Source organism: Corvus hawaiiensis, chromosome 4, assembly GCF_020740725.1.
Source record: "Corvus hawaiiensis isolate bCorHaw1 chromosome 4, bCorHaw1.pri.cur, whole genome shotgun sequence".
NCBI lineage: Eukaryota > Metazoa > Chordata > Aves > Passeriformes > Corvidae > Corvus > Corvus hawaiiensis.
Window position 1 is genome coordinate 66,014,475 of NC_063216.1, and position 17,556 is coordinate 66,032,030.

The window sequence follows — 17,556 nt, forward strand, 5'->3', positions numbered from 1 at the left end:
ATTAAAGTATACTTTGGATGGGTTCATGTGTAGACTTCCATGCAGAACATGTTCATTGCTGCAGGGCTGACTTCGTGATTAGTCTTCTTCATTTTATAAAATACGCAACACCAAATTTTAATGAATTTATTTGAAATAATATACAAGAATATAGTGTGCAAAAATCTTAGGGGCAACATCATGTAGATGTGTCATAAACTGAAATTTACAGTTGTGATTCTTAAAAAAAAAAAACAACACACAGCTGTTTAGTACAGGAAAAGCCATGATTGTAAATGTTCACAGCAGAAGCAATTGTAATCCTAACGCAGCTGCTCTAATTTTAGACAGTTGGAGAAGAAAAAAAGTAAAGTGCAAGTGTTGCACGTATAGTTAAGTGCAAAGTTTGCCCCCACCATAAAGATGTCTTATGGCAAAATAAAATATTGTAGAATATGTGGCAAAGACAAAACACAGAGTTATAACTATGATGGTGATGATACCAACAGCACCACTTTTCTTGAGATAACGCTATTTATTCATTTCATCCTGTCCTGGGCCATTGTTTCCACCACGAAATGATAGCTCTCACTAGTGCCAGCTGATGCACAAATATCTCCCTTGTGGATACAAGTTTTCTAAGTGGCATCCCAAGCAGCAGCTCCCTTGCTGCATCACACCAGGCTTTCCATTCTCACATGTTCTGGTAACTTGCTGGCAGCAGGGCAGGCTGGGAAGCTGGAAGCTGATAATAACACTTTACCATTTCAGAAAATCCCAGGCCCCAGAATCGCAATTAATAATACAGTTGTGCAATACATATTAATCAGCAATAAGAATCAATGTATATGAACAGCTGTTACATATTTTAAAATTCCCCTTTTTGTACATTTTCTTTTAAAAATAAACATTTATACATATCTCCTTCTCCTCTTTCTGAAGTACTTTAGCACCACAGGATATCCATTTTCAAGCCTATTACCTGATACATAATGAAGTTTGGAAGAAAAGTAAGGCAATTTGGTTTAAAATGCTGATAGTTTTTAGCTTACTTAATGTTCTATTGTAAAAAGCAAATCTGCACTCAGATCATTTCCATGATGGTGCCAGTATTTTATGGTCACACATAGTCACAACAAATAGTAAGACCTTGGTCTTGCATCTTCTTGCGAACAAGCAACAGCCATTTCGTAAATACAGAGTTAACAGGAAAATTCTGGCTTAATGCTGCTGTGAGCCCTGAGAAAAGAGAAGAGAAAGCCAGGTTAGCAATTAGCAGGCAAAGGGGCAGCAAACACTTGTTCTGAAAGCCACAAGTATTTCTAACAATTGGTCAGTTATTTGGAAGAAAACAAAAAGGCCAAACCAGACAGTTTTATTCCCTGATCATCGAAAGACCATCACGACTTCTCTGTCACAGCCTGGAGCCCACTGTCATTACTGAGTAAAGTTACTAGACTGCTAACAGTTCAGTTCACTGAACTAAAACAATTATAAAGGGTATTTCCTGCTGTAACACTGAGGTAACAGGTTCTACAGATCCTGTTCTCTTGGCCTGAAGACTGTAGGGACAAAGAAAATCCCACTACAAGGCAGGGTAAGAAAGCCTTACTGAGGCCAACCCATCACTACACAGCTACACACAAACATGCCTCTGAGTTGCTTGAAACTCACAGCTGAGCCTGTGATCTCACCATCCAAAGCCCAAAACTGCAGTAGTGTAAGAGCAGAGTAAATAATATTATTTTAAATAAACCCACAAGGAAATCTAACAGAAACTGTCACTGTTGATTAAAATAGAATGCAGTGAACAGAAAAACAGCTTGTTTCTAGCAGCTGGGACTTGGTGGAACCTTCTGCAACAAGGGACTGGAAACTGCACAAAGTATGTGCTGCAGAAAGAAGCAACTCAGTGTTGGAGCATTTCTTATTCAGTCTTAAGGCAACACTTGCATATGCTCTTGAGAAAAAAGCCTCATTTACACATCAAAGGAAAGGGGGTAACTTGAGGACGAAATCTTACACCACATGGATGGACTGTTTCACCAGCCATGTAGATGAAGTCCACACCACACTTCAAGCTCCTACCCAGGCATAAAATGGAAGAACTTGGCAAGCACTCTGTGCACCTCAGTGGATGTTTCCTTCCAATCTACTCTTCTACTTGAACAAACAGAATCTCATTTTGATGTCTGCTTTACCTGATCTTTCAGCTTGAAAGCCCTTCTCTTTCTTAATACATCCACCACCTACTAATACATTGGTGCAGACTCTTAGATTGATGGCTTTCTACAAAGTGGAAAACAACTTATTTCCCTACAGAAGTAGTGTTATCTACTGTATTTATTTTACAAGTGAATAGAGTAATAAATATCCTCCCTCAGTATCTTCATATATGCTGATATAAATTATCAGTAAGAAAAACAGAAAAACGTGTAAAGAAAAAGCTTTTATGGAAGGAAAAAAGTTCAGGTACAACCTTATGAACTCACTTCAAAGCAAAAGACCATGTGCCCTTCCTCTGCGTTTCACAAGCACACTAACTTTCAGTACAACAGAACTCACATAAAATTCACATAAAAACAGAACTCTCATAAAATATTCAGACAGACCCTCTCCTGATCCATCTCCTGCCAAACTGCCAAAAGCAGGTTACACAACACAGGGGAGTAAATGAAGGTTTTGGCTACTAAGAAAGCAGCTTATTCTGAACAAAACACACTGTAGCCACCCATCTGAACACAGGTAACTGCCTAATGAAAAAGACTGCTTCACAAACATACAGAATTTGTTCGTTTTCTTTTCCAACAGTCAGGATTTAAACGCTTCTGCTCCTCTGCCAAGGCCTTGGCTTCTAGTGTGTACATCCTTCTTTCCTCATTTTTCATTTTCTTCCACCTGTCACCAAGTATCACACTTATGGCTCTGCAAGATAAATGTTTACAGTACAGTCAGGACAGTGCTAAGAAATACCATGATTTTTTTTGTTGTTTTTTATCTGAGCACTTTAAAGAAGATTTGAGTTATATGTGGAAATAACATGCAAAGAAGAAATCAACTGTATCTTAAAATTTTTAATAATCATATTTGTGATTATCTTCTCATAGTTCTTTGAATTGTTAAACAGCTGAGACTTCTGTGTTAGCTGAGCATGGGTCAATGAACATTTTAACATTTCAAAGAGCGTACATTTGAATATGCAGCAACTGGCATAAACCAGCAAAATAGAGATGTTAAAAAAACCACCACCAAATGGTAACTCACATTTGTTTTGCTCTACTTTCATACTAGCAGATCATATGACAGATTTGCTGAAAATATGTTCTCTAATAATTAGAGCAATGAACTGAATATGACCTCAGCCAAATATTTGATTAACTGCAAGTCCACATGTCTATTTAATCAATATCTGTAGCTTCCTCCACCTTTAATCCATCCTGGGTGGAACATACTGTTAAGTTCCCATTCCTGTGCAAAGGGAACCATTTTTTCTGACACATCTATAACCATTTCCAGAAGCTGAATTAATTCATTTCCTTATAAACTCTACGTCTTTTTACAACATTTCCCTGTACTATCCTGCCATATTGCTTAACTGCACTCCCAAATGTTGGATCAATATCCCATTAAAGCTTTAACTCTTTTAGCTGAATGAAAATCTCTAAACAACAGCTCTTATCAACGACTATTAAAGCTACCAAGTAGTTTGTACACTTTGGCTTCAGATTACAGCAGTGAGAGTTCTGTGACTGGCTCTAAGAAAAAAGTGGACACAACTAAGTCCTTTTCTTTCTCCTAAGTTCCTTGCTGGCAGAAAAGATACTCAAACTGAATCAAGACAAGTGGAGTGTCATCTACCATTTCCATAATATGGCACATAGAGCAATCCTGAAGGCTGTTCTGCACCACAGCAAAAAAATGGATTTGAATCCTGCAAGGCCATGTGGTGCTGTTCAGGTTTCCACGAGCTGCAGAGCACTCTGGGACCACATCCCAAAGTGTGTGGGGACAGCCCTTGAGCCTGTGCTGTCACGTGCTCTGGTGACTCCTTAGAGTAAACTCCTCCAGGGGACACCACATCCCATCACCAACAAACCCACTGGCACAGCCTCTTTGGCAACGGAATTTCTGGTTTTCTATCCAGACTGAGAACCAGTATCTTTGGTCTGTCATCAGAAGCAAACACACCCAGTTTAATTAGCAGATTTTTCATCTTTTGACAGTATCCAGAGGCATATCAACAGAAACCTGTCTGCTCTGGGTCACCAGCTTTTGCTGATCACTCACACCCCTCAGAAAGGAACATGGTGACCCAGAGAGAGCAGGTCTGCAGTAAAAGCCATTGCCTTTCCAAATAAAAATGCACCATGAAATCTTTTTATTTCAAAACAAAAATATTATTTCCCTCATCTCTACTCAAAGAATTTCTGAACACACAACCAAGTCCAACCATGGTTACAGTGTTACAGTGAACAGTATCTAGAAAATAAAACAAGTGCAGCCCTAACACCTAAGTTTTTCTAACACAATCTTGCAGTCCACAGTAGTTTTAAGTATAATGTGACTCTTGACTTGTGCTTTGAAAGTTTACAAGCTCACTGTCTTGGTGACACGCCTTGAGCTGCTTTGTCTCAGAACAGACCATTTAACTCAGAATACCTCCAGTTCTGTCCTTTCTTAACTCCCGTAAGGAAATAACTTTAGCAAACCTAAGAACTCCACTGTACAGAAATGGCTACTATGTTGTAAGACCTACACAGTAATCTGAAAATGACACAAACTTACATTTAAAAAACGTAAGAGTTGCCTCCCAACAGCTAAATTAATGAATGCCACAGCAACACTGGAGTGACAGTAGCTGAATGTCTGTATCAATTACCACCAGTGCTATTTCTGCTGTCCTGTGTTTTATGGATGCCACGAAACTGCACCCAAAATGCACTGCCTTCCAAGCACGACAGTGAGCAGTGCATTTTGAACCATACTTGTAACTTTGTCATCACTTCCCTTCAAGGTAAACCTGCTCGCTGGAATGTTCATTTTCACATCCATGCAGCTGCAGCTCCAGTTCACTGCATCCATTTGAAATCAGCATTTTCAATTAAATATATAACCATCATAAACTTTCCTGGCTGACATTCTGTTCCATTTCTCATTGATAGTTGCAATGAATGTGAAGGCAGCAGATCTGCTTCACTGAACTTACTACAAACATTACAGAACATCATTGTCAGGGCACACAAGACTGGGTGAGATTTGTCTGGCAGGATTTTATATCCCAGCACCAGTTACAGCCTCCTTATTAGAACATTATAAAATAGTAAAAACCCTTTCAAAGCCCTGTCAACTTTAATTTTTACCAGATTTAGTTCTAGAATTTTTATGTCACAATGCAATTTTTACAGTAGCAGTTTTTATAAAATTACATACATTAAAAAAAACCTAAGATCAGTTCATGTTCATGCGTTTTAGTTTCTATTTACATAGGCACAAATACTGGTGCACATAGCACCAAATATTACTTAAACAGAGGTAATGGAAATCTTTATAAATATTGAGAAGCAAACATGCTAGAGATTAAGAACAAAAAAACAAACTAACAAGACCTCTTCCCCAAACACAGTCATATGACTCTTCCTGCAAGTTTCAGCAGATTGCTGAATGCCTTTAGGGCAAGCAAAATTTGGCAATGTGCTGTCTGGGTTATGATCTTTGAGATATCCTAACTATCAGTACTCCATTCTTCAACAGGATATACAGACTGGAAATAAATGCTTGTAACTTCATGACCAATTTGCAATAATATGTCAAGACTTAATTAGAAAAACCAGAAACTCCATTTTTTCCATTATAGCACACAAACAGAGCACCTCATCACCATAAGCAAAGGCTGTTCTCTATTTGTGCCTCTGCCGGTGTACACATACACGTGGATCAGTTGCTTTACCCAAATGTTTTCTCAGAAGGTAAGTTTGCCAAAACTGTCTTGTATCAAGTTCACTGAGTACTGTAAATATTCACAGTCCACTCATAAATTACTCTTTATGTTAACATCTTTCAAAACTTGTTCTTAAAACACACATTTTATTTCAAATGCTAGATTTAGGCTACTTAAATCTAAAGGTGGGACACAGATATTCTTCTAACTCACCAGTAATAGCAAAACTACAGTTTGTATCATTACCTGTTGTCTTTCCCTGGATACATCTGAGTGTATTCAACTCTGTATTTTTTGGCAAAAAGCATGAAGGCATTCATTGGTCTTTTGCACTTGTTTGGAGAAGTGGCACTCACAGTACTTGCAGTCCCTGAGCTGTGGCTTTTGCCAGCTTTGCTGTACAAAGGATTGGAGGAAAGATGTGACGATGCAGCAGAGGCACAGTTTTTACTACTGCATTCTGATCTCTCAGCATCTTGATTGTTTGATCCCCCACAGGACAGCGAAGCGCGACGCTGGCGAGCCATGCTGCTGAGCACATACACTGCAGAGGAGTCCATCGGGGTAAAATCGTAACTACAAGGAAAAGACAAATCATAAAGCCATTGAGTAGTTGTCATGTAAAATCTCTAAATATATGTCCACTCTTCAATTGTACTACATTTCTAGTATTTTTCTCTCTTTTGTGTGACATAATGATTTGTGCTTGATGTGGATGTCAGTGTGAAAAGCAAAAAACTACAACAAGACTTTGGCAGGCAAGTTAGTATTTTCTTCAGCGTGATGGAGGCTGCAACTTCACATGATCTGCTGTGTACTTTCCTCAGCTATATATCAGTTAACCATAAAATGTCTTCAAACTTCATCCTCTTTTTAAACACACTTCTTTCTTTTTGCTTCTGTCCTTACCCTAAATCAAACCTGATCAGTGAATGACAAGTACAGAAAGGGAAGAATAAGCAGTTGAGTTCACTTGCAAATATATTAAGGGCAAATATGAAACCACTATATTAAAATAAATTATATTATATTCACTACTGTACAAATAACTTCTCTAGGTAGTTGAATAAATGCTATTTTACACAGAAACCTTTCAGTGAGGTTAAAACCCTGCTCAGAGCCCCATGATGTCGCACTATTTGATTTAGTGCTGACAAACCCCTGCCCTCTACTGACAAAACCGCGACATTTCTCCTCAAGTTTAATTCCACAGACTGTTACCATCTCCAGATGGGAACAGGCTATGCTGTTTTTAGCATGCTATATGGGGAAAGCAATCTTGGAAAGGGGCTACTCAATCATAAATCCAAACCATTAAGTCACCACCACAAGATAAACATAAAATGTATATATGCTAAGGCTCCTCTTACCCACTGCTCAATGTGGCTATAGTTGCATGATTTATGGCCAAAATAAGGGGTTTGAAGAGCTTTTTTGCGGACACCAAGTAGAACTACTAGCAAGGAAATGCTGCATGTTGCAGTCCAGCCCCCATCTGCAAAGGTATCTCCTTTTGTGGGACAGAACTACGCAGAAGAGCGGAGCCTAAAAGTGGCCTCCAACATCCCTCAGCAAAGTACAAGGCAGCGAAGAAGGGATAATGCCAACCATCTTGCAGGCTCTCCCAAGATAAGGAGAAAGGACCTCTCTGTTCTACAACAGGCCAGCACCCTTCCTATTACTTATCTCCTTCCCATAACACAGCAACAGGATTTTGTTTTTAATTCTTCTGTCCTGTTATCACAGCTGCAGCTGCTGCATGCTCCTTTCTCAATCACTCCCTTCGGCCCAGAGAAAGACAAGGAATTAGAAGTACAAGGCAGTATTCAGCTGGGCTGCAAATTAGTAAGGAGCCAGAAATCCAGATTTTTCAGTGAGATGTAGATACAATGATTCTAAAAGCTCTCTACATAGGCAGTTCACAATAGGAGTTAATAATAAGAAAAAAAGCCCAGACAGCAAATGAGTGAAGCCAAGCAATCTGAACTCACTCTATGCCAGACTGAAATCATACAAGAGCTCTCACGGCTTGAACTGCAAACAGCATCTTAAATTCCTTTTTTTCTATCGTAAAAAACCAAAGCTCAACTGATTAAAAACAGATGCTATAAAGGCACTAACATCATAGGAAAATATGGATTTTACGGAACCTTAAAATCCCAAAATAGTGTGGAAAATCTTTATAATTTCCTTAGAATCTTAGAGCAATTTATGGTAAACAGGACCTCTGAAGGTTATCTGGTTGAAGTTCCAGCTCAGGCAAACCCCAACGTTAATCAAGCTCTGAAGTTAGGTAAATTTGATCTAATATAAAAGAATCCCAAAAACCAGATTATTCAAAAATAGTAATAACTAATTATGAACATACTGTATTCTAAAGCCATTGCACATGCATTTACCACTAAGAAACTACTCAGATAATTCAGACATAGTGTTGCATATGAAGCATGAGGTTAACAGCTAGCAGACATACTATTGTCAAAAATTAGTACTAGGTTTTTCAAACATAATCCATTTTACCTGGAGAATTTATAAAGACAATATATATATTTTTACTGTTTTATCTAATGTCTTAAACTGCCCTAAAAAGGGGCTAAAAAGTTATTTCACTCCAAGGCACTACTTTGCAATTTAGCAGAGCACATAATTACACAGCTTTCCTAGTATTATTTTTCCATATCATTTGTCTTGTATTACCAAAACTATTCTCTATAATGCTTAAAATTCTTCTAGACTTAAGGTGCCTACTCATTAAATACAAGAACCACTGAGGCCACTTTATCCAAAAATTACCTTTTAAATGTATCAAAAACACCTGAATCATCAAAGTTAATGGCATCAGGGTGTCCAGGAGGTAGACACAGATCTCCAAGATGCATTTCACAGCATGGAATGCCATGCTGTACCACAGTCAAGCTTGGATAAAAAGATGACCAACCTGAAGTGGTAAAGAGTTAAATTAGACAAACGGCCAGACAATCTCTCCAGTTCTTCATTGGAGCAATCCTGTATCTCGAAATTACATAATTTTATAAAATTTTCTGATGTAGTTTCTTTCACCCAAAAGGAAAACCAGAAACACTTACTTAGGGAATTTTTACTGCAAACGGTTTATTTTTATCTCAAATAAAATCTCATTCTAGCAAAAAAGGAATCAAAACCTAGAAACTTTTACCATCAAAAGTCCATGTTTAGCAAGTGAGAAAAGCCTCCCTTATTTGCAGTTTTCCTTTCTTCCCCCCACCCCCGTTCTTTCTGCTTTCCTGAGCTCCACTGATATACTCAATCAAATCTTTCCTTAAGAGATAGGCAGTCTTCCTGGAGCTTTATGGCTTTACAGTTTTGTTTGTTCATATTCTGGATTTCTTTACAAAGACAGTAATTTCTACACCACGACTATCACTTCCTTGAACAGTATGGGATGCCAACAAAATCTGCAATCACCTTCTGAGAGTATTTTAATGTACAACCAAGTGTACTTGAGGTATTTCATACCTTTATTTTTAACATAAAATGGATGATCGAGTCTGCATTCTACAGTAAGCAAGCCATCCTCTACTGTGCCAGGATCAAAAGTCAGCTTCAGCACTGACTCACCACAGGAAATGCTTTCTTCATGAGAAATCAACTTCAAACCATTGGAACCATAGTCCTGTTAACACACATACAGTTCAAAAAATTTCCCCCAAGAAAAGCATGTATCTGTGTATACTACAGGTGTATACTCATCATCATACATTATATTAAAAAATAACAATATTCTAATGGGCATTTCTATCTTGCTAGAAATTAATAAAGATGATACAACATTCAAAACATACATCAATTAATTCAGTTCAAGTGCTTTACAATGAGATACTCAAACAGCACAATGATCTGCTCTAAACAACATTAATGCCAATCTGTTTTCCTGAGGCAGTAATTACAGGCACAGGGGTAACGTAAGAAACTAAGTATTTGTTACAGGTATTGCAGTGAATTTATTAGAACTAACGGCTACCTTGTAAGGACTGACTGGGAGATTTTCCTCTTTTCCACAGCTTTCAGATCTTGCAAAGTCTTCAACATCCTGCCATTCTTTATTGCGTCCCTTATGAAAGCACAAACGAGAGCCTAAGAGATTTTTTCAAGGGAAAAAGAACATTAGTGTTAGGTAAAAAAAGCCTGTGCTACAAGAAAAAAAAAAAAGGACAAGATAAAACAAATACTTATTTCATGATACATGTTATTTTACCTTTTAGAAAACAATGCCAGACAGTTGAGGGCCAGGAATGGCACCATCCTAAATCATCATCATCTGAAAGTGATGACATGCAGAAAATGCCAGATTCTGATTCACTATTCGCCTGTTAAAAAAAAAGCAAAATGGTGTTGGTATTTTACTGCACAGTATTTTAGGGCTGGTCTTAAATGTCTTAAGACAGTCTCTAATTTGCACTTGTGACATCATTTTGCCTTAAATACTAATAGGAATGTAACACGAAGACAAAGATTAAAGGAATGTAGTAAATGTGAATGGAGCATTTTCATCTCCTTTTCTGAGATGCAGCTTGACATTTTTGAGTTTCATTCTCTGAGACTCATTTCACCCCTATGGATTATCTTATGCTCATGTGTAAGCATTTTACACCTCATCATTCCTTGGTCATCTACAGAATCACTCAAAGCACATTACTCTATAGTCCAATTACTGGAAAGCTGTAGACTCAAGGCAGTTGTAGATAAATCACTGGAGAAAATTCAGTGTTGTTAACAGACAGATTTCAGATACAAATTAATATAAGGGAAAAGGAGACATAGGACTGACAGGTTTTGTAGATCTAAAAGAAGAGGGATGCATATTTCCTTCTGAGGCATCAAACAAGTTAACATAGTTTTTTAAAGCTTGTCATAGAAGGAATTACAGCAGAAGGAGAGCTTTCTTATAAAGTGATCTCGTCACAAAAAATATGAAGTAGCACTACAAGCCTACCCTGTGTGGTAAAATGAAAACTAACAGAAAATCTAGCTTAAATAGCAATAGTAGTAACACTATGTTTTTCTTTTTTAAACCAGTTTCCCTTTTCAAAAAACTTAACCCATTACTCTTACATGTTTATCTTAAAATGTTTCAGAACAACTCACCCTTTCATGTCTGACTGGTGTTTCATCCACATCATTCTTGGAGAAGTTAGGATCATTGTTTGAAGATCCTGGTGGAGGACGTGCATAGGAATGTAAACTTTTGCTTGTTGCTATTATGCGAACAGGAGATGATCTGCAACAGAAACATGTATTTTAAAATATCTCAGATTAAGACAACATGAGACTTTGCTGCCATTACTCTAAAATGCTTTTGTTGCAAGTATTTCCATTTGCATGAGCTGAACACCAAATAAACCTCCCACACACCAATATTTCAAAGGGATGATTAAAGGGTGCAAGCCCAGGCAAAGAGAACATTTAGCATAACTCCTGCATAGGTTCTGTATAGCACCCAAATGACAACAGCAGTTCCACAGTGGCATCTCCTTACCACAATGCTGAAGTTTTTACACAGATCTTGAAGTAAATACCAGCTCTTAAAGATAATGTAAAGACATCTGCTCTGTCCAAATGATTAAATCTCAACTCCATGACTATTAACAGTATTGCATTGAGTTTTCTGATTATAAACCTAAGAAAAGCTGTACAATAAAATGTGAAGCCCAGAAATTTCCAAGATCCCACACTTGTTGCTCACAACCTTACAGAATTTACAGATCACAAACCTGAGACAGTTATTACTAAGATACACATTGCACTAGATTTCCAACTAGTTGTTTAAAAGAAAAATCTGAAGTCTGTGCACTAGAAAGCATTAAGAATTTAATGTAACAAACTCCTCTTAGTTTTTATCCGCTGCTTCACATGAGGTAAATGTGCATAACTTCTGAGCCTGCTGTGGATAGGCAATGTCTTTATACCATCCTATGTCATTCATGGCTGGAAACTAAGCAGCTTTTGCACCAGGCTATGGGACGAGTTCTGTGCATGCATTCACAGAAAAAATAAAAAGACCAAAAAATAAGGCTCCAGTTCACAGTCAGAGGGTTTAAAGAGTGAAGGAAATGTTTCTGGAGACAGCATTATAATCTCTATAGTTCAAAACTGAAATGAGTGTCAGTACCTGTTATAAAAGGCGCACTGCATCAAAGGACTCTGAGGACTTGTGGCTATATTTGCTAATTCTGTCAACCAGTTCACCCCATTCTCACAAGAATAAGCATTTTCTGGATTGCTGTTTGAGGTATGTTGGCTCCATGAAGGCCTTGAACATTCCTGATGTGAAACATCAGCACCAAGCTGAAAAAGTGCAGGTGGGGTAGAATCTGTCTGCACAGCCTGTAATTCAGGAAGATCATCTACAAAGAAATGCACAAATTACCATCATTATTCTCAATTCTAGCTGACCCCAAATCTTGCAAATTAAAATAAAAAAGGAACCACAATAAAATAATTTTATTTTCTCATATCACAACTACCAACATTTCACAAACCCTATTAATAAAAATGGCCACAGAAATAGTAACATCTCTAGTCGATTATACATTCACACAAGAAATTTAAGAAAAAATTAGGTAACTAGGTAAAAATGTAGTTCTGATTTTAAAGTTTTTACTCGATTGACCAGTTTACACAGAACTATACTGCAGAATTATTCAAAAACAATGTGCTTCACTAAAATACTAAAACATTCCACAAAAGACAACTAAACTAATCTGTCCTTGAAGGTGTGACACTAAAAAAATTCAACATCAGACCATGTTCAAGGTAAAAGGTTTCCACCAGGGAACTGGAGTTAAATAACTCAGATTAAAAAAACCATGAAAGCTGTGTATACAGCCTGGTAGGGTGAATTCCTATCAGTAATATATATCTTTCATATTCCATGCAGAATCGCAGAAAAGAGCCCAGCTTGTTAGAAGTCTGTGCTATATGCTGTCATGTAACTAAGTATCAATACTCTTAATCACTCCATACCTTCAATTAAATGTGTTAATATCTCACTGATTATATCAACACTTTCTAAAGTATATGCTGTTTTTCTCCAATATGTAAGGACCAACATTCCCCTATCCCAGAATCTTTATTTGCAGCAGATCTAAAGCAACATAATTTCCCTTTAGAGGAGCTCTTGAGCTTTCTGTTTGTTTTTCTTGTGCCAAAGAAACCCCACTCCTCTGGGGATTAGAAGCAGAAATTTGTGGCTCTGAGTTCAAGAATACATTTGAGTCAACAGGCCAGTGTGTCAGAACTGGAAATGGGTTAAAGGGAAAAGTGACTGCAAAGTGAGCCCTTCAGATGTCACAATTCCCTGCCCTTCTCAAGTTGAAAATCAGGAATCTCATTCAGTCAACTTCCAGTAATTTCAGTATAGGACATCTATAAGAAACTTCAGAATCCAGTTTCTTCTGAAAAAATCATGTTATTTACCAAGTTCCATGTGCTCGTCACAGGATGCATATCCAGGAGAAGAGGGCAGGTTTTCATTGCACTTCAACAACTCCAGTGATTCGTTCATCCCTGAAGTTCTCTTGTCCACTACCAGAAGGAGTTTCTGAACTGCATTAGGCATTTGATTTGTCTTCACTTCCCACACCATGTTAGGATGCTCCAAAGTATCTGACTTTAGAAAGAGAGAGGTTAGAAATTTGTATACATGTGAACCGTTTTAAGTTGCATCTGATATACTTCATTACCAGGGCCCTAAATCCTCATTAGTCTGTTGACTATCACAGCATATTTTAGGGCTGTCTAGACATGATCTTGTACAATCCTTACAGAAAACAGAGCTAACTCGGAAGTCAAGAGGCTGCCTGGGGCCCTGGCCACTTGAGTTTCTAGTATCTTGAAGGATGGACACTCCCTGGCACTTCCCAGGAACCTGTTCCAGTAACCACTCTTGCTGTAAAGAAGCTGATCCTCACGCAGGTTTGATTGAACTTCCCACAGCCTGTGCCCACTGCCTCCAAGAGTCTGGAGTTATCTCCTCAACCACCACTCAAGCCAAGATAACATTCACTTGGTACCCTAAGCCACTCAGCTCATTATAAAAGGCAATCAGAAGGGTCAGACAAGATTTGGTTTTGGCTAATCTGTCCTAGCTATTCCCAGACAATTTCTTGCCTTACAAAGAGGGTAGACATGGCTGTCAGGAGAATTTGCCCCATAATATTCCTGAAGGCTAAGGTAAGGCTGACCAGCCTGTAGTTTCCCCACATCCTCCTCCTTGAAGCTGGGCGTGACATTTTCTTTCGTCCAGTTACTGGGAGCCATCCTGCCACCAAATCCACTTCTTTTTGGAGACCAGTCTCAAAAAACATCCCTGCCCATGGCAGGGGGCTTGGAACTAGATGACATTTAGGGTCCCTTCAAACCCAAAACATTCTGTGACCCATGACTGACACCTGGAGGGATCTCATCTGGTCCCACCGCCTCATGCACGGCTGCCTCACGGAACTGGCCTGCCCCTCACTTGCTCCGCTTCTACCACAGACAAAGAAGTGTCTTGCTCTGTCAGAGGCAAGTTGCTACACCCAGGGACTTGAGGAGCCCAGGAACAGGCCTGGAAAAGAAGATCAAAGCAAAAATGCTGTCCTCAACCTTGTGAGATCAGGTCTCCTTTGCTATTCAGCATCAGGCCCACATTTTCTCCAGTTGCCCTTTCAGCACCACTGTCTCTGCAGAAGCCTTTTCCACTGCCCTTCCCTTGTCTGGCTTCCAGAAGAGTCTCAAACACACTGGACTCCTAACATCCTTAGCTGTGTTGCAAATGGAAAGATAAAGAAGCCTCTACTTCTACTAGAAGATTTCACCGCAGTTTCATTTCCCCAAATCCCAATACTGTAAAGTTTATACCAAACCCACTGTTTTAAATCATCTTCAGCAGAGAACTGTGTGCTTATTCTACACAACCACTGCCTCTAAAAGCTGGCAAACAATGTTATCCAATCTTTACTAATTTGGTTATCTACTGGGGTTTTTTTCAGATGAGGATGAATTAAAGCTACCATAACATGATTACTGTGTACTTTAATGAAGTGTCCTTGAAAAAGTAATCATGAGTCTGTCACGAAGTAATAGAAAACACAGCTTAATAAGAAAGAAAACTTCAGAAGTCTACCATATGCATGTCAACTACGTAAGCTACATTAGAGAAATACCAACCATAGCTTTAAAAAGTGTAATATTTTCATATCATAGAACGACTGGGTTGGAAGGGACCTCTGGAGGTCATCTAGTCCAACCCCCTCCACTGCTAAAGTAGGTTCACCTACAGCAGGTTGCACAGGATCATGTCCGGGAGGGTTTTGACTGAAAAATTTCTAACTGTCTGATCCCCTAATCTTTCAAATATATGCAAAACTTATATAAACTTGCATGCTGAACATAAAAAGATGTTTGATTCTACTCAAATGGCACTACTACAAAGCTACATCAGCTTTTTCTGATTTTAAGGTGGAGAAGAAAGGTCAGAGAAATAAGAATATATAACTCAAACTATCAGTGACACTACTTTCACCTCCAAGAAATATCTTTAACACAATTTATACCCCTGTCACCCATGAGGGACAGTAAAATTACAGAACACCGCAAGAGCAGATAGCTCAGTTATTTCTGAACAGAAAAAACAGACCTCAGTAGTACGTATCAGGACCTTGAAGATTATCTCCAACTAATCAACTCCAAAAAGCCACTCCTTGTTTTTCTGGCTTATCTACCTCTTCCCTTTCCCCTCTTCTGCCCTGTTTTTTTTCCCCTCTATTTTTTCCTCTCTTCCTTTCCCATTTTCCTGCCAAAATGAAGAAGCAAACTTATTTCTGGAATGTTACCTTCTCCTTCCTTCCTGACAGGTGCCAAGACTTGAAAGTATGTGTCCTGGTATCCCAACACTCTAAAGGTCAGAGGTAAGGTACAGATAAAAAATGCTAGTCTAACAAGAAATATACTTGTTTGAGAAATGAATTATTTCTCCAAGTTACAAGAATTTCTCTAAACCAAAGCCACCCATGTATAAAAGCCAAAAAATCCTCTAACAAATTAATTACAAAGAAATTGAAAGAAAATTACAAAGAAAAACAAGGAAAGTGCCCAACTTTACTTCTCAATTTTTTTTATTCTACTCGATTAAAGCCTGCTTTGGATATGTCAATGGTTTGAACATGAAGGGGATTGGTTATTAATGAGTTTGTAAATATTTTTTTTAATTCAACTTTATGTTGAAAATTTGTTGCATCAGGTGTTGTCTAGAACCACGCTTCACAGGACTTTAATTACTGTGGCTGTCTTTGGAGGCTAAATGAAATTATTATTTTGTACTTTAAGTTAATTTGTCATGCTAAAACAAATGGCACCATTAACAAAGACGTTATTAATTGAACCGTGTCTATTTTTGAGGGTGAAAAATAAAGTTGGGAGAAAGTAAATAAAGACTGTTGCTGAGAAGGGGTTCAGCAGGAACTAGGCAGCATCCACCCAAACCGCACTGCGCAAGAATGCCTGGGTGGAAATGCTTCCCGAGGTGTTTTTCCTTCTGCTATTTGCCTTTCTTCCCCCAACCTACTGACGAAGTTTCAGGCCAGGTCTACGCCTGAGCAATAAGCTGGACGGAGTTTAATTTGGAGAACAGCTTCTCCAAGCAAAACACAACATACTGGCAAGACTGGATCTACACCAGGGACTTTTCCTGGCGCAGCTGCTTTGATCAGGAATCCTCGCAGCACATCCCTGGCCGTGCCAGAGCGCGCAGCCGAGGCAGAGCGTGATTCACCATGTTTTCGAAGCCCGGGCGGCCTGTTCGCTGACGCAGGGCGGGCCGTGCTCCCCCCGCAGCCCCAGCGCCGCTGCGGGCCCCCGAGGCCGGTGTTCCCAGGGCGGCCCGGGGGCGGCGGAGCGGCGGGACCCCCGGCAGGACCCCCGGCAGGACGCCCACAGGGACCCCCCGCACAAACCCCTCAGGGCCTTCCCCCTCACGTGACCTTGTTTACACCCGCGGCCGCACGGCGCAGGCGCGCTCGGCCCCATTCATTCGAACTGCGTAACACCGGCCCGGGGGGGCCCCCCGCGCCCCGGCCGCCGCTCCCCCCGCCGCTCCCCCGCACCCACGGACACCCCCAACACTCCCCATCCCGCACGGCCGCTGCTCCCGCAGCGGGCACACCGCCCTCACTCTGACAGACTGGGGCGGACAGCCGCTCCCCAGGGAAAACAAGGGAGGGGACACCCCCCCTATTCTGCTTGTTTTCGTGATTTGGAGGGGCCCAAGGGTGGCCGGCACACCCCGGGAGTTTCAACCCAGCGGCGCGGGAGGGTGGCGGCTCCGCCGGGTCGGTCGGGGAAGGTGTACAGTAAACAATGTCCGGGGTTCCCTTCGCCGTCAAAAGCCTGGACCCAGCGGCCTCCTCAGCTCGGCCTACGGCCGCTAGGACTCCCCTCCGACCTCCCCGACCCCTCCCATCCCCCGCCGGAGCCTCGCAGCCCCGAAAAGCGGCAGCTCTAAACTTTGTAGCACTTACCGAACCCGTCGCCATTACCGAGCTCCCCTCGGCTGCCCCCCCGCGCCGTCCTCTCAGCGGGTCCCGCCCCCGCCGGCCACTACTCGGGCGCTGAGTGGCCAG

General features: G+C 40.2%; 1 protein-coding gene across 3 annotated transcripts; it reads right to left on the bottom strand.

Annotated features, from left to right (window-relative positions):
* Positions 1 to 112: 112 nt before the first annotated feature.
* On the bottom strand, positions 113 to 17,556 carry HBP1 (HMG-box transcription factor 1). 3 transcript variants are annotated; one of them, XM_048302617.1, is made up of 11 exons: positions 17,455 to 17,556; positions 13,373 to 13,565; positions 12,066 to 12,300; positions 11,042 to 11,174; positions 10,152 to 10,263; positions 9,918 to 10,030; positions 9,413 to 9,569; positions 8,711 to 8,855; positions 6,164 to 6,493; positions 2,763 to 2,904; positions 113 to 1,218 (listed from the first exon to the last, which is right to left on the bottom strand). In XM_048302617.1, exons 1-11 carry the CDS (start codon positions 17,467 to 17,469, stop codon positions 1,201 to 1,203), a joined length of 1,593 nt encoding a protein of 530 aa, XP_048158574.1. In that variant the 5' UTR covers positions 17,470 to 17,556; the 3' UTR covers positions 113 to 1,200. The 3 variants fall into 3 exon arrangements, with proteins under 3 accessions (XP_048158574.1, XP_048158575.1, XP_048158576.1); XM_048302618.1 differs by having other exon boundaries at positions 13,373 to 13,561; positions 17,455 to 17,495; XM_048302619.1 differs by lacking the exon at positions 17,455 to 17,556 and adding an exon at positions 16,594 to 16,697.